The sequence below is a fragment of the Spermophilus citellus genome, assembly GCF_964194105.1.
Source record: "Spermophilus citellus genome assembly, chromosome: 10".
Lineage (NCBI taxonomy): Eukaryota > Metazoa > Chordata > Mammalia > Rodentia > Sciuridae > Spermophilus > Spermophilus citellus.
The window spans coordinates 127000383-127023309 of NC_138197.1; the positions used below are offsets into that span (position 1 = coordinate 127000383).

The window sequence follows — 22927 nt, forward strand, 5'->3', positions numbered from 1 at the left end:
GCTTTGAAGATCCCAGTTTACAGAGGTGGAAACTGGAAGGATAGGGAGTTGGCCAGGTAGAAAGGGACCCAAGCTGTCTGGCACCAGGTCCCCTGCTTGACCACCACACTACACCTCTACAAGGAGCCTGCCAGGGGCTCATGCCCGGTGTGGACATGCCTGTCTTGCTGGCACCCACATGGCCTGTATGGGGTGGAAAGGTGCAGCACGTTGGGACAAAGAGAGTGGACATCCCCAGTCAAGGTCTAAGGAGGTCTCCTTGGCACTCGAGACCTCGGATTCTAGCTTCCATCTCCCCAAAGTAAGGCAGGGAGTGGCTGGAGAGTCCAGAGCCAAGGGCGTTTTCAGGCCAGGCCTCTTCGGGAGCCTGTGGGGAAGGGTGGGCAGAGGAAAGCCCAGTGGCTTACCCTGGGCAGCTCCCCTCCGGGCAAACCACACATTCCTAGGCTCGCCCTGCCCTGCCCCGGGGCGGCGGGCAGGGGCCTGGCCGGGCTCTGGCGGCCGCGGCATCGTGGACAGTGCCCGGGAGGGGGCGCGGCGCGGCGGGGCGGGCGCAGCGGGCGGGCGGAGGCGCCCACACCCCGCCCCCGCCCCCGGATCCAGCCGCGGAGCCCGCGGCCAGGGCGGCGCAGACCGGCCCAGCGACTCTCCGGGCTGCGCGCCGGGACGCGCTCCTGCGGTCGCCGAGCCGCCCTGGGACCCTCGCCCCGGGGCTCGCGGAGAGGAGGTAGGAGCCGCTGGCCCGCGGGGCCTCGAAGACCCGCCTGGGTCCGCGACGGCCTCGGGACCCTACACTCTTCTAGGAGCTCGGGGAGGGCGGGGACCGAGCCCGGCCGCGGAAGGCGCGTCCCGTGCCAATGGCAATGCCAAGGCCCTGGTGCTGCGGCGGTGCGGCCGGGACGCTTCGAGTTTTCGAGTGCTTTTGCCCTGTTCCCGGCGGGCGAAGGGGGACAGAGAATGGGAGCGGCGAGAGGCAAAAGGCGCTGCCAGGAGAGGGACGCGCGGAGGGCCATCTGCGCGCCTCCCGCGCCGGGAGAGGAAGGGGGCGAAACGTGGGGCGTCGGGCCCCTGGGCGCAGGCCAGCGCCGAGAGCGGGAAGTTGGTGGGGTCCGGGCAGACGGACCGGGCACCCTGCCCCCTCCCCAGCCGCCGCATTCCAAGCTGGAGCAGCGGATGAGGTCATCCCGTCCGGTTCCCCTCCGGCCAAGGCGACCCTGCTCTTCTCCCCTCCCCGTCCCCCAGGGGGAAGGTTTTATAGTAAGTCCTTCCCGGATTTCCCATTCCGCCTGCCTCCTGGTGGTTTTTGCCCTACTGCAGCCATTCCAGTCCCGCGAAGTTTGAAGCCCATTTTCTAGACTAGGAAACTGAGGCTCAGGGAGGCGCCGAGGCTGGCGGGAAATCACCATCCCGCCGCGGTTCCACTCGCGGCCGGGGCTGATTGGGCTCTATCTTGGGATGGTGGGACCAGAAAAGCGTTTCTCCTTCCCCCTTGATGGTTCCTCCCTAAGGACCCAGGGTGTTCCCTTCTATCCGGCTTGGAGTGGTCCCCCACAGCTGACCACCGGCAGTTGGCTGTCCCTTTCTAGTCTCCGTCTCCCTATCTTCCACCTCTAAGCTCCTGGACTTTGGGGGACAGGAGATGCCAGCCCCTCACCCTCCTCAGGCACCAGAGCCTGTTTCCGGGAGCCCCCATTCAAGCCCGGGACTTGCAGGCCAGTCTGGCAGTGTTACCCAGTTCGAGACGCCCTTGGAGAGAGGGCTCCTGCAGGGAGCAGTGGCCTTCAGGATGAGACGTGGCGCTGCCTCAGGGAGTGGGGGGAGGGACAGGGTGCAGCTGTTGGTGACCCCCAGAGTGCTGCTGCCCCAGCCCATTGCCCTCCACTGTCAGAGCAGTCCCTGGCCTCCTCTGGACCTCTTGTGGCCTGTCCTAGTGTGTGGTCCCTATCCCCCAGCCCCCAAACTTGTCCTGGTGGTCCTTACTATGTAGTGAGCCCTGACCTCGTGCCCAGACCCCCAGTGAAGTCTGCAGGGTAAATATGAGGCCTCTGGGTTCACTGAGGCTGCATAGTGACCACTCTCCCCAGGTCACAGGCACTGAATCTGCAGAGCTGAGTCTCCTACCCCCTCACACTTGCCCTCTCTGTGCTGGGCAGCCTGGCAAACCACCGCTCCCCAGCAGTCTTCACCCCAACCTTGGCCATTTCCTGTGGTCAGGAGACTCCTAGCCAGGCCCAGACACACTATTTTTTTGCTCTGTGACCTGAGGTAAGTCATTCTCCTTTCTGAGCCTCATTTTTTTGATCTGCATAATGGGTATGTGGTATTCCTGGGTGGCCGATAGGAAGGTCTTCCACCAGGATACCCAGTGCCCTGCTTACTCCAGTACCTGGTGAGGCACACCTGAGGGCCAGCAACGCCTGTGATCAGCATCAAGTGCCAAGTGACTGCCACCAAGTGTCCCTAGGATGAAATATGTTAGCCTAAAGGTGTGAGATTTGAACCCAGGGCCACTCTGCTTCTGGAGTGGCCTTTCCACATCTCCCCCCTCCTTTTGGAGGACCCCGCTTGGGATGCAGTTTCCATTTTCCACCTGGGAAGGTCAGTCCCCTGCGCCACGCCTGCCTACCCTCAGAGCAGGGCAGGGTCTCTGTGCAGCAGGCAGGGTTAAAGGTAGGAGCACTATTTGGAGCTGTCCCAAGGCATTCAGGAAGTGGGACCCTGGCAAGATTGGGAAGGAAGCTGGTCTCCCAGTCAGAATGACCATGGGGTTGAGTGCGGGCAGGAGCCCCTTTTGCTGGGAGAACAGGGGCTGCCCCAGAAGCTGGGAGTCGGGGTGGGAGTGAGGTGGGTGTGGCCACAGGGCTGACACTTGCGACTCCTCCACATGACATTTCCCAGGGTGGCGTCTCCCCCACCAGCTAGTTCCTTACCCCCAAAGACTTCATCCTTAATCTCTGGAGCAGGGAACCTGGCCCCTGCCTCGTACCTGCCACGTGACTTCGGACGGGTCTTTCCCCTGGGGACCCGCCCTCCCTGTAGCGCAGGCCACCCCCCCCAGGCTAGCGGGCGGGGCTGGCGGAGAGCCGGATGACGTCATGGGCTGGTTGGCCAACGGCAGGGCGCTTCATAACTTCAGCAAACATTCCGCGAGGACTTCTCGGTGCCGGGGGTGCCAGGGCCAGGGATGATTCAGAAGTCCCCCCCAGGGGGAGGAGCCTGGGCTGGGGGAGGGTCAGATGGTGGGAAGGGAATAGAATGTAGTCAGAAAACAAAGCGAGCTTTGTCCTGTGTCCTCTTTGTCTTTTATCTTGTTATTTAACCTATTTTGAATTTCAAATAACATTAGAAGGGCGGTGTTGAGGTTTTCATGCTCAGAGGTGGCACAAAATGGTAGGGGGTGGGCACTGAGCCTCTGTCTAGGTGTTTTCACCAAAGATGGTTATCAGCTTTATCAGCTGAGGTCCTGGGTCTGTGGAGGTAAGTGACTTGCCCAAGGTCACACTGTGAGGACATTGAGTCCCAGCCTCCCTCTGGGGGAGGGGGTGGCCCTTGAGCTTGGAGGTTATCGCTGGGATCTGTGATCAAACTGGTCTTGATTTGGCCCTTGCCACGTGCGGAGCCCAGGCTGGGAGGGAGGACGAGAGGGAGGCAGGAAAATCCAGGCAGGTGCCCGCCCTCCCCGGAAGTGGGTCTGTGGAAACCAGACTGGCGGGCCCCCTCGGGCTAACCCAGGGCTTAGGTGAGTCAGAGCCCTGGGTTCAAGTCCCGACTGGCTCTCTGGATGCGACCTGGAGCGGGCTTGGCCTCCCCTGGGCCACGGGAGAGACAGATGTCAGACCAGGATCCTGGCGTCTTCCAGCGGGACTTTCTGTGAGGGGCCTCTTCAAGGGATGCTTAGAGAAGGGGCGCTGGGGAGGGTGGTGTGGGGACCAGGAAGGGGGGAAGGAATAGCTTTGGGCACCTGCTGAGGGGCAGCCAAAATTTGTTCCCTGACTCCGAGGCTCCTACATCCGTTTGGCGGACTGTCCCATCAAGCCCTTTGCTGGGTCCTGCTCAGAGCCTTCAGGAGGCGCTGGGAAAAGCCACTCTGACCACGAACCCCTTTTACAGGAAGCACGGTGAAGGCACAAGTCCCGAGGGACCTCTGGGCTGCTGTTTACACAGCAGCGCTAATGCGAGGGGCCAGGGCCTCCTCCCCCTGCTTCTGGGGGTGGAAGAGATGTTAGCCCCGAGGAGGTGTCTTGCTCCAGGGCTGGGACATGGGCCCCGCACCACCATTCCCTGCAGTGTAGATGGCTCATGGCCCCTGCCTCAGTTTCCCCCTTTGAATGCCATGCCTCGCTGGGCACTGTGGTGTGGGTTAAGTGACTGCGGCAGGGCAGGCGCTGGCTGGCACCTCCGGCCCTGGGCAGCGGCCACTGTGCCAGGGCACCAGGCAGCCTGTAGCTTGGTGGGATTGGGCCCCAAGCACCAGCACCCGCGTCAGGACAGCATTTCGGACTCCTCTGCCCATCTGGGATTCCTCTGCGTGGACCCCCGCGGCGTGTCCCTCCTTTGTGCCCAGCTTCCGCTCAGCCCTGGGTCGGTGACCTCCATCTGTGTGGTGGGGAGTTGTCGTTTGTTTTCTGGGCCCTTGTTTGGACCCAGGATTTCCTCCTCTGCACCAGGCCTGCCGTCACATTGTCACATGGTGTTACTGTCCTCTGTCCTTCCAGGTCTCCACCCCTGAGCAGGAGAGGGACCGCCCACCTTTGAGGCCAGGTCTGTGCCTCTTTGCTCCTGGACCCAGCAGGACCGTCTGCAGCTGCTCCCCCAGGGCTTGGGAGAGCGTGGACTCCCAGGGCCAAGGGCCACCCCCTGCCATCGAGAGGGGGGCTGAGAAGGGGGCCCTGAGCCCAGCCCACCGGCCTCCCCAGCCCCCGTGGGCATGGACCAGCAGCCCTGAGCTGCCAGAGCCCATGCCTGGCCCCCAGGGGGGCGGAGGAGCCCCCACCATGAGCCTGGGCAAGCTCTCGCCTGTGGGCTGGGTGTCCAGCTCCCAGGGAAAGAGGCGGCTCACGGCAGACATGATCAGCCCCCCGCTCGGGGACTTCCGCCACACCATGCACGTGGGCCGCGGCGGGGACGTCTTCGGTGACACCTCCTTCCTCAGCAACCATGGTGGCAGCTCTGGGGGCACCCACCGCTCGCCCCGCAGCTTCCTAGCCAGAAAGCTCCAGCAGGTGCGGAGGGTCGGGGTGCCACCCCGAAGGATGGCATCCCCTCCAGCACCCTCGCCGGCTCCCCCAGCCATCTCCCCCATCATCAAGAACGCCATCTCCCTGCCCCAGCTCAACCAGGCCACCTACGACAGCCTGGTGGTGGGCAAGCTCAGCTTCGATGACAGCCCCACGGGCTCCGCGGATGGCCGCTCCAGTTACGGTGAGATCCTGGGTAACTGCCCCTTCTCTCTCTCTCTCTCTCTCTCTCTCTCTCTCTCTCTCTTTGGCACCAGGGATTGAACCCAGGGGAGCTTAACCACTGAGCTGCATCTCCAGCCATTTTAATTTTTTTAAATTTTGAGACAGGGTCTCACTAAGTTGCTTAGTGCCTCACTATGTTGCTGAGGCTGGCCTTGAACTTGAGATCCTCCTTCCTCAGCCTCCCAAGTCACTGGGATTACAGGGTGCACCACCATTCTTGGCTCTATCTGCCCTTTTCTAATGCAGAGGCCCAGAAGGTTGTTGGCTCTAACCAAGACTTCCAAGTGAGCCCTTTTCCCAGGGTGGGGAGGACTAAGGTGGTGGGAACCGACTTGCCACTCCCCCCCCCAACACACACACACACACACTGGTCCAGAGGGAGAAGCACTTTCAGTTCCTACTGCCCCTTGCTTGCTGTGTGACTCTGACAAGCCCTTCTCCCTCTCTGGGCCCTGGCTGGGCCTATTTATCCTTTCTTTCCCCTTTCAACTAAAGCAGCCCCCTACTGTCAAAATGGTGTCATGGAGAGGCTGAGAACCTGTTTCTGCCTGATGCCTAGGAAGTCCACTGACCTAAGTTCAAGTCCTTGCCCATCTAATGAGTCCCATGGCAGCGTGGCTGGGATTCAGTGAAATCATCCATGTGCCAGGTGAAATGAGAGCTGGCACATAGTAGATGCTCAGGACACTTGAGCCATTAATGTTACTTAAACCAAAATTCCTGTAACTTGATGAATTTGCAAAACTGCTCTCACGGAAGTGCCACGCTGCAAGGAACTGTTCACCTGGGAAGTGTGGGCCCCTGCTGCCACCTGGTGGCCATGCCTTGCCCGTGGCTTTGCCTGTTGGCGGGGGTGCTGCTCCGAACCCCACCAAGGACTGGTCCACACGAACCCTCATGCTCAAGTGCTGGATGTGCTGGTCCTTAAAGCCTGCGAGGTCCATGCAGTCACCCGCTGGCTGCTGGTTCCATCCTGTGTCCACAAACCAGCCTCCTGTGTGGGTTCACCTGCTGCCGTTTGCCAGTGTCATAGCAGGGTACCTGGGGACCGCGGCTAAGTTCACATTGGCCCCAAGAGTCAGGAGATCGGAGCGCCACCCTTCTGCTGTGGCCTTGGGCAAAACCTTTCTTTCCCCAAACAGCCTGTTTTCTTCGGCATACTGGGAACAGGGAGCAGGACGATCTTCAGTTCCCAGGATGGCAGAGACCAAGGGCTCCCCCATATCGGGAAGAGGGGTGAAACAGGACAGAGTGGGGAGTGACTTACTAGAGGCCACACAGCCAGCCAGGCTCGTCCTCCTGGCCCTCCCTCCCCGCGTCCTGCTCCCAGCTCTGACCTGCTTCCATTTCTCCTCTAGGCCTGGACTCGGGATTCTGCACCATCTCCCGTCTGCCCCGCCTGGAAAAGCCCAGCAACCCAGACCGAGACCAAGACAGCTCCTTCCCCCCTGAGCCTGAGCTTCGGCCTGAGCTTCGCCGCTCTGACTCCCTCTTGTCCTTCCGCCTTGACCTTGACCTTGGGCCCTCTCTCCTCAGTGAGCTTCTAGGGGTCATGAGCCTCTCTGATTCCCCTGCAGCTGAGACCCCAGGCGCTGCCACAAAGCCCCCAGGACCTGCCACAAATCCTCCAAGTGCTGCCACAAAGCCCCCAGAACCTGCCACAAGCCCCCCAGAACCTGCCACAAACCCCCCAGCACCTAACCCCACTGTAAGTCCTCTGTCTCATGGACATTTCCCCAATGGGGTGACTGCTAAGCTGGGCCCAGTGGTTGAAGTGAGGGCCAACCCACTGGGAGAGGGTCCCCGGGGACCTGCTGACATGGCCCTGGGCAGGCGTTGGGGAACGGGCTGGGGGGGCAGCCGCCACTACACTGAAATGGATGCCCGGCGGGAGCTGGTGGAGGTGCTGCCCCAGGCCCGGGGCTCCTGGGAGAGCCTGGAGGAGGAGTGGAGGGCCCCCCCGGCGGGCATCAGGGCCCCCGTGCCCAGCACAGTGCAGGCCCACACCTTTGCGTTTGCAGATGCTGAGGAGGATGACGAGGTCAAGGTGTGAGTGCAGGGTGAGGGCTTGGGGACCTCATGAAGAGCCAGGGGCAGACCAGCCCCTGACCTACCAGAGTTGGCTCCTGCCAGACAAGATGAGGGAACCCACGTCCCCCCCAAACCCCTGCAGGTCTCTGCAGGGCAGACATGGGAGATAGGACAGGAGACCCACTTTGTCATGGGACCTGGGTCCCCAGCGGCCATGCTGAGCTGATAGGCCTCCCTTAGGCCCCACCCCAGCCATGCCCATCAGCTGGGGCCCCCCTCAAGATGTGTGGCCTTGTGCCAGATGAATGCCATGGGGACTGGGGGGGGGATCCCACACAGGGCCATGTCTCCTCTCCCAGTGGCACATCTGTCCCAGAGGGTCCCTGCTGTATTCCCCAAAAGCCCCATCACAGGCCACCCCCCCAGCCCTCCCACTTGTCCCAGAGAAAGGTCCTTTGCAACCTCATGGGAAGCACCCTGCCTTCCTGTGGACCCCAGACCTGCCTTTGGGGCCTGATTAAAAAGGCTTTTTGATAAAAGGTGTCCTGCAAGAAGCTTGGGGACCAGCATTAGGTCCCCTGCAGAGACGCCCTCCCCTCCTGGGAATTTGGAAAGTCAAGGTCACCCCTGGGGAGGGCCTAGGGGTGGTGAGTCACGGGCAGGAATGCCCTGAGATAAGGGCCCAGGTGCCTGGAACCAGGTCTGCCCCACAGTGCCACTGGGCAGCGTGGCATTTGCTCTGGCGATAAGCAGGGAGGGAGGCAGCGTCCAGTGCTCGCGTCTGGGAGCAGTCCCAGGTCCCCTGCCACCCCCACCTGCAGTGCCGGGTCCTCGATCCCCACCGGAGACGCAGGAGTATTAAAACCCAGGAGTGCCCCCCACAGGCTCCAGGAGGTGGATTTGTGTTATTTATTTGTTTGCTCTTGGCTTCGAGGGAGGAAAAATCGATATCCCAGGAGCAGGAACGGAAACACCTGGGTCAAGGGTGGGGGGTGGATCCAGGACCCAAGGCTGTGACGGACCAGGGTGGAGGGCTAAATTCTTCCGGTAACTGCTGCCACTCAGTTGAGCTTGAGAGAGGAGACCTGGAGCCCCCCCTTCACGCTCAGGTAGCTCAGGTGGCTGTAGCCCAGCCGGTTGGGAAAGGTCAACTCATACCCATCTGGGAGCTCCACCTTGAACTCATCACTGTGAAAGGCCAAGGTCACCTGCAGGGGAGGGAAGGTGTCAGGGAGCAGGAGGCTCCCTGGAAAGGGCCAGGGCTCCCCTCCCCCGCGGTCCCTTGGCCTCACCTTGGTCTCTGACCCGGGGCTGAAGCACAAGTGACTGTCACGATGCTCTTTCCCCCAGTTGCCGTCCCGGGAGTTGCAGACGATGACGGATTCCTTGAAGCGTGGGTTAAAATGCAGGCCCAGCTTATCTGTCCCCTGGCCCAGGTTAATCACAAAGCTGCAGGGGAGGGTGACAGGTGGCATCTAGGGGCAGCCCTAGGTAAGGCAACTTGGGTCAGAGGGCCTCGGCTGCCACAAGCTGCTGCCAGCTTCGCATTGAGATCTGGGTGCTAGAACGAGGGAGTCAGACTCGGTGCTATGTGACATGTGCCATTCGGAGCAGAGACCAAGGCTGCTGGGGCAGCAGCTGATGGTGACGGTTGAGAAATCAGGGGTGTCTGTCATGGGGAGAGAGCTGCCGCCTTAGATCTCTGAAGACATTAAGGTTGACCATAAAGATCAGTCGGCCTACAGGGATGAGCTTCCTGTCACTAAAGGTATGCCACCAGGGGTTGATCTTGGCAGGATCACTATGGGAGCCTGGGTTAGACCTTTGGGGAGCCCGAGAATGGGCATCCTGGGTGGTGGGCTTCTTCACCGAGGAGGCAGGTCTCAGGCCTGCATTTCTGCAAACTTGAGTGATGAGGCAGGAGAAAGGTCTCCTTTATCTCTAGGCTCCTACTTCACACATCTGCCCACCACCTTCCCAACCCAAGGGGGCAAAGTTCAGTCCATGAAATGCCCAAGTTAGCCAGGCACATGCTTGTAATCCCAGCAACTCAGGAGGCTAAAGTAGGACAATCCCAAGTTGGAGGCCAGCCTCAGCCACTTTGCGAGGCCCTAAGCAACTTGATGAAACTATCTCAAAATGAAAAGGGCTGGGGTTCAACGCCTGGTATTAGAAAAGAAAGAAAGAAATGCCAGTATCGTCCTGCAGGCTTGAGAGCCTGGAGCAGGTGGTGAGGGAGGTGGGCCGGTGGCGCCCCCTGGTGGCCGTCTCCTGGGGCTCCGGAAAGGCCGGCTGGGGTCCTGCCGCTGGGTTAACAGAGCTGCGACCCTGGGGGTTGGCCCTCCACACAGGCACAGACGCCAGAGGGCTGGGGGAGCCCCAGGGCTTCTCCCCCTGCCCCTTCAGTGGCTGCTGGGGCCAGGGAACAGCACGTGGGTGCTCGGGCGTGAAGGCAGGTCCTGACCCAGGAGTGTGGGAGGGAGCAAGGGTGTCAAAAAGACCCCTAGGCCTGAAGTCACCCTGCGCTGACCACTCCCGGGGCTGTCCGGCCTGTTCCCGCTCCCCCCACCTCTCTCACCCGTCAGCTTCGTCCGCGATCCTGCCCTTGATCTTCAAAGTTGTCCCCGGTTTCAAGTCCAGATTTGTCATCTCCAGTTCTCCCTGGGCCCGGAGAGAAGCACTCCATGAAGAACTCGGAGGCCCTCCACAGTCCCCTCTGCTGGTGACGCCACCAACTTCCCATCCAGTCGGACCGTTATCCCCCTGCCCACGGGAGAGCCCGGGGCTGCCAGGGGAGACGGTGGGATCCGGGCTTCCCAGCGGCCCCGCGGCCCTCTCTCCTTTGCCCTCCACCCAGCCCGACTAGGGAGCCGCTGAGGCCCAGCAGGGAAGCCTCCATTTGCCCATCGGAACCGGGGACACAGAGAGGATGCAGAGCAGGACTGTGTCAGCAGCCAGCCGGCCTTACCCCACCCCCATTGGGAACCTACAAAACCTTCCAAGTCCTCTGTCTGAGAGGGTCCATCAAAGGCCGCTCCAGACCCTCTTCCCCCATCTGTGGAGCAGGCTGCGGGGGTATTTTTATTAAAGAGCCTTTGCGGGGGGAGCTCACCTAGCAAGCCCGAGGCCCTGGGTTTGATCCCAGCAAAAGAAAAGAAGGAAGTTAGTTGCTAAGTGCCCTGTGACAGATGCTGCCAGGCCCGGCGGGTACCGGCGGCCACCTTCAAGCTGATAGCCGAGGTTCGGGTTCCTGTTTGCGAAGCCCCAAGCATAGAGCCTGGCCCACGTGCAGGCGGATTCAGGGGCCACTGTCATGGTCACTCACTCCTAATTTGGCATCTCCTTCCCCTTTTCCACGGGGCCTGGGACATCTACACTCTGATGGCGTCGTCCCTCTCCTGATGGTTAATGGGAGGTCCTCAAACCCAGGCTTCCAAAGCTCAATACCCAAGACTCAGAAAATGTCCATCTACATGTCCCTGATGGGAGCCGCAGGGCGGGGCTGGACAGGCACCAAAGACTAGCACCCAGGGCAGAGCTTGGTGGGAGCTCGCCCCGCGGAGGAGGAGCAGGGGAGGCGTGCCCCAGCCTACCCCCAGAGGAAGGCTGAGCCCAGGAGCACAGAGCCATCCTGGTGGGTGCTGGGACAGCTGGACCCACTGGGTGAGACTCTTGGGTTGCGACTGTATGGCGCTGGGCAGCCTCCCTGACCACAGATGCCAGGAGCTCCCTTCCCCCAGCTGTGACAATCAGAAATGGCTCCAGACAATGCCCAGTGTCCCCTGGGGGCAACATTTCCCTGCTTTAGGAACAGTGGGGTTTGGAGGCGGAGGCTTAAGCCCTCAGATTCAGGCTTAATAACAGCTTTTTTTTTTTTAATTGTACCAGGGATCTAACCCAAGCCCTTTTTTATTTTTTATGTTGAGACAAGATCTCCCTAAGTGGCTTAGGGCCTTGCTAAGTGGCTGAGGCTGGCCGGGAACTTGTGATCCTCCTGCCTCAGCCTCCCGAGGTGCTGGGATTACAGGCTGGGCCACCAAGCAGAACCTTGCTTAATGCAGCAGCCACACCCAGGCTTTGGGGCCACGGACTGGATGCAGGTTCTCTCTCGGCCTCTCACTGACAGACAGAGGTGGTCATCCCTGGGAGAGAAGGTTACCCAGTGAGGAGAGCACCGTCCCTCCCAGATGAGAGAGGACCCCAAGTGCGCAGCCACGGAGACACTCAGACGTTGGCTGTGCACACACACCTGATACCAGCTGCCAGGAGCCAGCCCCCTCCCCGGCACCCTGGGACAATCGGGGTGGGTGGGGAGAGCTGGGACTGAGGTGGGAGGAACACCCCCCACCTCCTGGGGGCTTCCTGACCAAACAGGGAACCCAAGCCCCTGAGGGTGGGGGTGGGGCTGCTGCAGGTCAGCGGCACAAGGTCAGGGGTGCATTTGGACAAATAGGGGGTGCTAGGGCCTGGTGTGTGTGCTTCCAGGACCCTTGTCCCCACTCAACGAAATCTAAGGCCCAGGGAGAGACCGGGAGGCAGAACCAGGGTAGCGGGTTGGGCAGTTCAAGTGACCTGGGGCCAGCCTCATCCTCCTTTGGCCTCAAATTCCCCATCTGTAATAAAAGGGGTTTGCACTAAGTGGTGTCTGGAGGAGGAGGAGGAGGAGGGATGGGGTGACAGAAGGAAGAGAAGATCAGGGGTCTCCAGACCACGAAGGCAAAAGCCTCTCCCAGAGACACAGGCAAGGACAGCACAGCACTGGTCTTCAGCCAGGGACCCCGGTCAGGTTCATGTCCTGCATGGCACTGGCACTGGCTTGGACAGTGTGCTGCCAAAACTCATATCCACCCGGAACCTTCAAAGGTGACCTATTTGGAGTAGGGTCTTTGTGGCTGTGATCAAGATGGGGTTGAACCAGGCGCAGTGGGGAAAGCCTATTATCTCAGCAACTCCAGAGGCTGAGGCAGGAGGATCGTAAACTTGAGGCCAGCCTCAGAAACTCAGCAAGGCCCTAAGAAACTTAGCGAAACCCTATCTCTAAATAAAAAATAAAAAAGTTTGGGGCTGGGGGCTGGGGCTGTAGCTCAGTGGCAGAGCACTTGCCTCGCACATGTGAGGCACTGGGTTCGATCCTCAGCACCTCATAAAAATAAACAAGTAAAATAAAAGCATACTGCAGTATCAATCAATCAATCAATCAATCAATAACAAACAGGCATGGCGGCACACCCTGTGATTCCAACAGCTCAGGAGACTGAGGCAAAAGGACCGCAGGTTCAAAGCCAACCTCAGCAACTTAGTGAGGCCCTAAGCAATTCAGCAAGACCCTGTCTCTAAATATTTTTTAAAAGGGCAGGGGGGTGGTCCCCAGTAAAAAAACAAAAAAAGATGAGGTCATACTGGAGTAGGGTGGCCACTTAACCCAGTGCCACTGATGTCCTTGTCAGAGGAGGGATGTTTGGACACAGAGGCCACTGTGTGAGGTAGGGTATCACTCAGTACGCAGCTGCAGGCCAAGGATCGCCAGCCACCACTGGAAATTGAAAGAGACAGTGGGACGCTTGCCCAGAGCCCGAGGAGAGCGTGCCGGGCCCACACCTGATATCAGACATCTTTAGAACTTGAGAGAATGAATATTCTGAAGCCCTCCCCCCCCCCATTTTGTGGTACTTGGTCCCAGCGGCCCCATCTAATCCCCAGAGGGTGCCATCGGATTCCATCCCACACATCAAGGAGACTGAGGCTCAGAGAGGGTCAGAAACTGGTCCAAGGCCAATCAGGGGCCTGCAAGAAGACCCACCCAATCCCCCGCAATTTGCAGATTGTGACCTTGGCCAATTCCATCCCAGAGCCTCGGTTTCCTGTTTTCTTGTTTGTTTGGGTGCTGATGATGGGGTCCAGCCTTGCCCAGGCTGAGCACCCCGCACCCCACGCTGAGTTACAGCCTCAGCCCCGAACCTCAGCTTTTCATCTTTCTAAAGCTCAATGGACGGTAGCGGTCATCATCACCATCATCATTATTATTGAGAGGGGACACACAGGCCCAGGCTCCCAGGGTAGGGCGGTGGCCGAGGGACCAGGGTGCCCCCGCTGGGGCTGGGGAGACCGTCTGGCCAACTTCTTTGCCAGGTGGAGGGGAATCCGCAGTGACACTGAACTCCAGAGCACCCTCCCCAGCCCACCCAGGCAAAGACGTGGAGGGAGTGGGCCGCAGGGGGCTGGCATCCTCACCGACATGGTGGCCTCTCTTGGTGACAGCTCCCGGCAGTTCCCAGTCGCTGAGCTCAGGTTCCCACCCCGTGGTCAACCTTTATATCCCAGAATATCACACATTAACTGCCCCAAGGCCATAAATGAGGACTTTGGCCCTGTGTACCCAAGTAGCCCCCTGCCTGTCCCTCCAGGCACCCAAAGCAGAGCCTCGAAGGCTCCCCGCCCCCCCCACCTCCCTCCAGCTCAGCCGCCCCTCTTGGGTGCTCCCAGAGCCCTTATGGGAAGTGGCCCCAGCTCTGCCCCCGCACAAACCACAAACACCCCGGGCTTGGCAGGCCACCAGCCGCCCCGACTGAGCCGGCTTCCCCGGCCACGGAGAGAGCAACTTGCCTATAAAAGCCACCCAAGCTGCTAATTTTCTCTGATGTCATGATTCGCTTGGAGCATCTTTTTTATTCTCTTCTCCCCTGATTATTTTTCTGTTTGTGTATGGGAAGTTTTGAAAGCAATATGTGGTAAATCCAAAGAAAGCGTCCCAAAGTATCGACCACCCTTAAAAGTGGAAGAGGAGGCCAGGCGGGGTGGTGCCTACCCCTAATCCCACGGCTCAGGAGGTTGAGGCAGGAGGATTGCAAGTTTGAGGCCAGCCTCAGCAACTTAGGCCCTAAGCGAGGCCCTGTCTCAGAATAGAATATAAAAAGAGCAGGGGTGTCTGTAGGTCAGTGATCACACGCCCCTGGTACCAAAAAAGTAAGAAATAAAAGCCAAGAAGAAAGCAGGAGGCTTGGGAGGTGCGGCAGATTGGAACGCTCTGCCCTTTGTTTCTATTTCTTAGTAACCGACGTGCTTAATGAAGACAGAGACGTTAAATGAGAAGAAAAACAGCCCGGACTCTCCAACCACCAGGAGGAAGCGGGCCCTGCTCACGGCAACGACCCATTTCCTTGGCAGTGCTTCTCCGTGTGTTTTATTGTAGGCGTCCCCCGCCTGCGCGACTATCCATCCACTTCACTCAGGAAACGAAAAACCCACAAATTGAAATATTCCACAACTATATTTCAATGACTGGGAAATATTCTGACTTTCAATGGCTCCATTTACTGAACCGATTCCCTTCTGCAGGGCATCTACATTAATTCTAAATTTTCACTATTTAAAATACTGCCACAGCGGGTGAGGTGGCGCACACCTGTCATCCCAGCGGCTCGGGAGGCTGAGGCAGGAGGATGGAGAGTTCAAAGCCAGCCTCAGCAACTTAGTGAGGCCCTAAGCAGCTCAGAGAGACCCTGTCTCTAAATAAAATACAAAATAGGGCTGGGGATGTGGCTCCGGTGCCCCTGAGTTCAATCCCAATACTAAAAAAAAAAAAAAAAAAAAAAAAAAATTAATTTAATTAAAAAAATATGCTACATGACGTCAACGTGCACACAGAGTTGGGCTGCACCCTGACAGATGGTGTAGGGCAGACTCCCGGAGGGAGAGCGTTTCTGGAGCTCTGGATTTGGTGGCCCGACGTGTTCCTTGGGAGTTGGCGGGAGCCACTCTGCGGGTGCTGGGAGCCCGCCCTGTGAAGGGGCATCCGGTGCCAGGAGCAGTGGGTGGCTCTCTGCCCAGTGCTCACACAGGACACCACCTCAGTTCCCTGCCAGCCCAAGACGGGGGTGGTTTCCTTCTCTTACCCACAAGGAAGTTGATCCTTTCTGGGCCCTTCTCCCGGGGCCAGAGCCAAACAAGATAAGGAGTTTCAAAGTGCTCCCGGGTGGAACCGCCCTCAACAGAAACTGGCATTTTTCGGATTATAATAGTAATGCGAGTGCCGCACCAGGTTTGGGAAACTACAAAGTTGAAAAAAAAAATCTCCAAGTTCACTTGTTTGGAAAGAATGCCCCGGTGTGAGGGAGTGACTTGGGGGCAGAGTTACGGCCTGTGTGCCAGGCCCCGGGCACCGACCCCAGCCAGAAAGGAGGAAATCTTTAAAGACCCAGGAAGCTGGCCATGCTGGCTTGTCATGTGCTTTTCTGGGTGTATATTTCACATCAATGAAAAAAAAATTTTTTTCAAAGGAAAAACTGTAAGAGGAAGAACATCAAAATCCCTGGCCCCCGCCCCTCCCATCCAGTCCTCTTAATTGGTAGCTTCTTTTTTATTTGTACTGGGGATTTAACTCAGGGGCACTCCACCACCTGAGCCACATCCCCAGCCCTATTTTGTATTTTATTTACAAATAAATAAAATTATTTTTAATAGAGTCTCCTTGAGTTGCTCAGGGCCTCACTTTTGCAGAGGCTGGCCTTGAACCTTGGATCCTCCAGCCTTAGCCTCTGGAGCCGCTGGGATTAGGGGCGATCTCCTCCGTGCCTGGCTCCCCCTTTTTTAAATATTTTATTTAGTGACAGGGGCTCGCTGAGTTGCTCAGGGCCTCGCTGAGTTGCTGGGGCTGGCTTTGAACTCCGGATCCTCCTGCCTCAGCCTCCCAGAGGTTGGGGTCTTGGGCATGTGCCCCTGTGCCCGGCTTAAGTGGCAGCTTTGGAAGGCTGGTGTCCACCCAGCCAAGCACCTTGTCCAGCCCTTGTCCCAGGAGACTCACACGAGATTCTCAGGGGATCTTGGCTGTCTTCCCACTTCCCAGTGGGAACTCAAGGCCCCAGACCCACAGGGGCAGACAGTGGCGGCCCCCAGCTCCTTCCTCCCGGGACCACCCTCGATGAGCAAGGGGAGCCCTGGAACTCCAGGATGGTGACCTCCACCCCTCCCTGTGGTGGCCCTGCCTCCCTAGACACACCTCTGGTGACCCACTCCCCGCGAGTGCAGGTGGGGCCATGACTTGATTCTCACTAAAAGAATCCTAGCAGACGGCACAAGGGACAGATGTCACTTCTGAGGTCAGCGTGGGGCTTGGATGTTCCCGTCAAAACTCATGTTGAAATTGAATTGCCACAGGAGAGGACTGAGAGGTCGGCCCTGTGTGACCACAGGCATAAGAAAGACACCCAAAGAAGAAAGAGAGAGATGTGCAGGGCACAGCGCGCACACCTGTGATCCCAGTGACTCAGGAGGCTGAGTCAGGAGGATCGGGAGTTCAAGGCCAGCCTCAGCAATTTAAAATCGAAAACAGAAAAAGGGCAGGGTTGTGGCTCAGTGGTTAAGAGCCCCTGGGCTCAATCCTCAGTACCCTCCCACCCTCCCAAAAAAGAGGTGAGACCTCAGAGATGGGGTATTGCTGTTATTGCAGGAGTAGGTGGTGGCTGATTTCAGGATGAATCTGGGGGCTGGTGACCTGACTTGGCCAGCATGCCCAAGACCCTGGGTTCAACTCTCAGCAGCACCAAAAAATAAGGATGAGAGCCAGTGCCGTGGTGCACGCCTGTCATCCCAGCAGCTAGGGAGGCAGGAGGATGGCAAATTCGAGGTCTGCTTCAGCAACTTAGTGAGGCCCTAAGAAATTTAGTGAGACCCTGTCTCAAAATCAAAATAAAAAAGGGCTGAGGTTATGGCTCAGTTTTCTGTACCTTGGTACAAAAAAAATAAATAAATGCTGGGAAAGACGGTTTCAGCCATCTGTCCCCACACGGTGCCCACTTGCCCGTCTGCTCGTCGTTGTAGCAGCCTGGGGTACTCTGACACAGCAACAGAAAATGGACTGAGGCAGGTGGCCCCTCTCTCTGCCCTGCTCTGGGCCGGTGGCCGTGAAGCCGTGAAGAGGCCCCTACTCCTGATGCTTCCAGCCAACCTCCAGTGGAGACCGGGGCTTGCCCGCGGCTGTGTAGGTGAACTTGGCACTGATCCTACACCACCGAGCCTTGAGGTGACCTTATGGCCGACACTCTGCTGTGGCCCTGAACCAGAGGCACCCAACTAAAAGCCATCCAGCTTTCGGACCCACGGGAAAGGTGAGCAATGCTGTTCTTATTTAGGTGCCGAAGTTTGGGGGTCGGTTGTTCCACAGCAACGGTGACTAGTACTGTGCCAGGGGGTCCCTGCTGAAAGCCTGTCAGGAGGGACGACGGGAAGGTTCCCCACCAAAGAATCGCAGCTCCTATGGGTCCTGGCGTTCTGCGGTATTCGTCATGTCAAAGAATCATCTCTTGTTTTGCTTTCTTCGTTATTTTCTTCCTTTGTGTTGACTTTTTCCTTTAACTTTTATTTTATGATTCCTGGTGTCTTGAGATTGACTGCTTAATGCATTAATTCTTCATCTTTCTCTTTACTAACAAATCCACTTTAGGGCTAACAGTTTTCCTAGGAGCGCCACCGTGGCCACTTGTGATAGGCTTTGAGACGTTCTGCTCACTGTTCCAAGTATCATCCTTGAATCAGTCCGATGGCCAAAAAGTTGTGCTTCGCGCTCAAAAAGTGCCGAACACCACGTATCAACGACTTACTGAATAACAAAAATAACATTAATCATCATCATCACCACTGGGAGGAGGATCGGCTAAGGAAAGGATGCTACGGAGAAACAGGAGTCCTTTTGCAGAATCACGATCTTCGAATACCCCCTCTGGCCATGCTGCTTGGGTCGATGTACAGTGGGGACTAAAATGGCTACTGAGGCAGGTTCCTAGGACTCAGTGATGCTCTCTTCCTAAGCTGCCCTAGATGAGCAGGGACAGGGGCCGGCAGGGAGGACATCACCCAGATGTCCTCAAGGGTCCCCCCCCTACTGTAAACACAAGCACATGCATGACTTTAATCGAACTGGCAGGATTGAGGGTGTCCATAGAAGGAAAGTACAAAATCCAGCCCAGTCTTGAAGAGACCAAGCCTAGGGGGCAGATAGCTTGGGCAGGAGAAATAACTAGAAAACCACTGACCCCCCTTGGTGGAAGGCCTCAGGCTTCCCAGGACCTTGGGGCAAGAAAGAATCCTCTAATGTCCTATGAGGAATCTTGTTTCTACCACTTCCTTGCTGTGTGACCTCAGGCCAAGTTAGTTAACCTCTCTGAGTTCAGTTTTCCTTTTCTGTACAATGAAAGAACAAGTGTTGAGAGGATAAAAGGAAACAATCATTAGTACTTAACAGCTGTTATTTAAGATTATGATCCGGAGCACACAGCCTCATCCACGGAGGCTGTGGGGCAGCCTCTCACTGCCATCTGGAAGCCGTGTCCAAGCCCGAGGCCTGGGGGAAGGTTCTCCTTACAGTCCCCAGACCCCGTGTGACTCCCCAGCTCCTGGGTCTCCCTTGCCTTCCCGGGCCTCTACCTACACACCTGTGCGTGATGCACACCCACGTCTGTGTGCACACAGATGATCCTACTTTATAGAACCATTGAATGAACTCATCAATATTATACATTAACATTTTTTCAACCCCAAATTTCATTTTTTTCTTCTGATTTAATAAAAAATCAAACCTCTTTGGTGTCAAGGGCCTGAGGCAGCTTATTTGCTAAGATTGATGGAGAAGTGGGTCTTATGGCTTCTGGGAACTCTCACCCCCGGCCACCTGCTGTTGGGGGACTTTGGTCCTGGGTGCCGGAGAGTCGAGTCCGGCTATCTCCTTTCCTCTTTTCCTCCCAGAGAACAAACAGATCCACACCTCATGACACCTGTCACCCGGCCCCTCCCAGATGGCCTCCTTCAGAGCAGATAGAGGGAGCTTTGGGCATCAAGGGGGTCAATGACAAGTCCAGGCTCTGTCATCTATAAGCTGAGTGGCAGGTCACTTAGACCCTCAGTTTCTTCATCTGTGAACGAGAGCTGAAAGCATCTTTTTCCGATGCAGTTGGGAAGATTTTTTTTTTTCAATTAAAGATGCAGATACCTGCCTTCCCTCCGGGGAGGATGTCTAAAAGGTCCGCGATTAGGCCTCCTGTCCAGGAGAACAGTGGAAGGGTGGATGGACAAGGAGCTCAGCCAGACGAGTGTCCAGCCGTCCTGACTGTGTCTGGGGAGCACACTGCCTTGCTCCAGGGAGGACGGGTCTCCGGGGAAGCCAGAGTCCGTCCTCCCATGACTGAAGCTTAGGGTAGGAAGAAAGATGCTGGCAGTTGGCAGCAGGCAACAGTGATGCCCAAGGAGCCACCCCCAGGGACTGGACAGGTGTGCTCCATCTCTGTACGAATCCCACCGCTCTGGGTCTGCAGCCTCTCTGCTGCGAGTGCCCCCCACCCCGGCACCCGGAGTGCCCGCCGTTAAGATGCTTCTGAGGTCGCAGCTCGGGCCCCAGCCGGATGAGCCCTTGGCCATGGTCTGAATGTGTCCCCAGAATCTCACGTGTAGGGAATTGAACCCCAAAGTCAGACGCTGATGTTATTTGGAGGTCACTAGGAGTAGATGAGGTCCTCAGGGTGGCCCCACAACGTCATTAGCGGCTAGAAGAGGAAGAGATCCCAGCCCAGTGTGTTGGCTCTGTCCTGCCCGGTGACACCCTGTGCCAGTTACGACACAGCAAGGAAGTCCCAGCGAGCGCCGGTGGGGGGGGCCCCCCGGGGCCGAGTGCTGACCTCGAAGGTGCAAACCCTGGGTTCGGCAGGCGGCAGCGCGGGCTCTGAGACCTCTTGGCCCCCAGAACCGTGAGCCCAAACCCCTGTGTTCTGTGCGTCTCTATCTTCCTGAACTGGGGACTGAACCCAGGGCTTCATGCTGGGCAAATGCTCTTCCACGGGGATGCGCCCCTTTTTAAGTTTCTTTGAAGACAGGGTCTCGCTAAGTCGCTGAGGGTCTTGCTAAATTGCCGAAACTGGCCTCAAACTTGTGATCCTCCTGCCTCAGCCTTCTGAGTTGCTGGGATTACAGACATGCACCATCACGCTTGGCTGTGATCTTCTGTTGTTTATAAATCATCCAATCTCGGGTGTTTTGTTATAGTCACAGAACAGGCCACAACAGACTTCATAGGACCCTGCTTCATAGGCCCAGGACCTTCCTTGTTTCACCTGATCACCAGGTTCTGTGGCTGCTGAGCTGGCCACCCGCCTCCCCAGAGTCCCTCCAGGGTCCCTAGAGCCCTAGGGTCTTCTTACCTACCTGGAAACAGGGCTATCCTTGAGGGAGGGCGGGGTCACCCCAGCCACCCTGTTGTGTCCCCTTCCCTGCTTCCTCCCCACATCCTTCCACTGCCCCCTGGGGTCTTTGTAAAGTGTCAAGGGCAACACCCCACTCTGCTTCTTTAAGACCTCTAGCAGCCAGCACAGCAGCACAGGCCTGTCATCCCAACAGCTCAGGAGGCTGAGGTAGGAGGATCTCTAGTTCAAAGCCAGCCTCAACTTAGCGAGGCCTTGTGTCTAAATAAAATACAAAAGCGGGGGGGGGGTGTGTGTGTGTGTGGCTGGGGATGTGGCTCAGTGGTTAGGTGCCCCGGGTTCAAACCTTGGTAGCAAAAACAGAAACTACAGAAACCTCCAGCAGCTCACCCAGAACAAAACCCAAGCCCCTTCTGGGTGACAAGGTGTGCGCCCTCTGGTCCTGGTCACCCTGCAGCCCTCTTCCACCCACGAGCTCTGCAACCACGACCACCTCTGGTCTCCTGCGATCAGAGCTCGACTTTGTGGTGGCTGTCCCTCCCTGAAGCTCCCCCTCGCGGGTGGCTGGGTCTCGTCCTCATCGTGGGGACCTAAACCCAGAGGTGGGCAGGTGGGTGGACAGCGGGTGGGGAGGGTGGGTGAGGGAGGGTGGGAGGGAGAAGAGGGGAAGGTGGGGTGGGGTGGGTGGTGGACAGCAAGCACCCGAGGGCTCAGGGCCTGTGTGCAGGGCACCGTCTCCTGCCGCCCCTGGGCCACCCCCTGCCCTACTCTCCAGGCCCCTTGGCCCCGGGGGCTCCTTCTCAGGGCCACCCCCTCGTGCACACCAGGCGCTGGCTGTATTTATAGAAGAGACCAGTGTCCACATCTGCCTCTAGAAATCACACAAGTCACCCTGCTTCTGGGGACCTGGGGTGCCGTCCTCACGGAGGAGAGACGCTGCCCCCAAGCCCAGCTCCTCTACCCAGCCCAGGGCCCGGGGCTTCCTGTGGCCACCAAGACTGCCCAGTGACAGCTAGGGTGGGTGGGGGTGCCTGGGGACAGTGGGCACCAGGCAGAGGGGCGGGCTCTCGCAGGGGGGTCCCCAGGGGGCCTGTGGTCTATCTGAGCCCGAGGTCCCTGGAAAGCCTGCCCTCTTAGTGACTGCTGTCTCTGGGGACAACCTCCTCAGTGCAGCTGGCCTTACTCTGCCCGGGGCCACGGAGAATCCATAACTGCTCACAGTGTGCGGCCTTTTCCCCCAGGGAATCGACTTTGACCTCCTCACCTTCGAAGCCCCCTTTTCAAAGTGGTCAGGTGGTTCAAGGACAGTGTCGGACAGCGTTCAGCTCTTATGGGTGACCTCCTGCGCCCAAAGCCCCCGGGCTCCACTAGTCACTAAACGCAACATAATTCATGCATTTTTTTCTAAGAATGTGACGGCCCGGGGACAGGCATATTTGGTGTTCGTTGTCACCAGGTGATGTGACAGCCCTGTTCCATCTGATCCTCGCCTGCTCTCCTAAGGGCTGCCCTGCCTGTTGGATGGATGAGGAGACTGAGGGTCCGAGAGTCGGGTGCCTTGCTGGGCAGATGGCGGCGCAAACAGCAGGTCCCCGGCCTCCTGCATCCCCGCTGCCTCCAGGGGCTGGACACAGAGTCCAGAAGGAGCCTCGTCCTGGGCAGAATTCTAGTCTCCCAGTCCCTCCCTTTCCTGTCTTTGTGCCCTGTGTCCTCAGCTCTGTCCCCAGGAGTTGAGTTTTACGAAGAGAAAAGAGATCTCACCTGAGCCTATTTCCTTGGTAGACAATTGACACCTCTTTGGTTTTTTTTGTTTTGTTTTGTTTTGTTTTCTTCTCTTTCCACATTTTTATTAGTGCATCCTAGCTGTAAGGATGGGATTCATTGTGACATATTCAACATGCACCCAATAGCAATGTAATTTTGCCAATATGGCTCCCCAGCACTCCCCCTCCCTCCTCGCCTCCCACCCACGACCCATTTGGTTTAAAAAAAAAAAATCAAGATTTCAGCCCAGGTGCGGTGGCACACACCTGTAATCTCAGCGACTGAGGAGGCTGAATCAGGAGATTCATAAATTCAAGGCCAGCCTCAGCAACTTATGGAGACCCTGAGTCTAAATAAAATATAACAAGGGCTGGGGATGTGCTCAGTGGTGATTCACCCCTGGGTTCAACCCCGGTACCAATTAATCAATCAATAAATTCAATCAAAAGACAGAAGGTAGAAAAACCCAAGTGATGTCAGAAGTTGAAA

General features: G+C 57.7%; 2 protein-coding genes across 3 annotated transcripts; one reads left to right on the forward strand and one right to left on the reverse strand.

Moving 5' to 3' along the window:
- Window positions 1–539: 539 nt before the first annotated feature.
- On the forward strand, window positions 540–8176 carry CDC42EP1 (CDC42 effector protein 1). Its single transcript, XM_081309206.1, has 3 exons — window positions 540–727; window positions 4716–5421; window positions 6821–8176. The coding sequence occupies exons 2-3, from the start codon at window positions 4959–4961 to the stop codon at window positions 7513–7515; spliced, it is 1158 nt and encodes a 385-aa protein (XP_081165332.1). The 5' UTR covers window positions 540–727; window positions 4716–4958; the 3' UTR covers window positions 7516–8176.
- A 1-nt stretch (window position 8177) lies between these two features.
- Window positions 8178–22289, reverse strand: LGALS2 (galectin 2). Of its 2 annotated transcripts, XM_081309208.1 has the most exons (4): window positions 22165–22289; window positions 10072–10154; window positions 8786–8942; window positions 8178–8701 (listed from the first exon to the last, which is right to left on the reverse strand). In XM_081309208.1, exons 2-4 carry the CDS (start codon window positions 10140–10142, stop codon window positions 8555–8557), a joined length of 375 nt encoding a protein of 124 aa, XP_081165334.1. In that variant the 5' UTR covers window positions 10143–10154; window positions 22165–22289; the 3' UTR covers window positions 8178–8554. The 2 variants fall into 2 exon arrangements, with proteins under 2 accessions (XP_081165334.1, XP_081165333.1); XM_081309207.1 differs by lacking the exon at window positions 22165–22289 and having other exon boundaries at window positions 8178–8942; window positions 10072–10260.
- Between the last annotated feature and the right edge of the window lie 638 nt (window positions 22290–22927).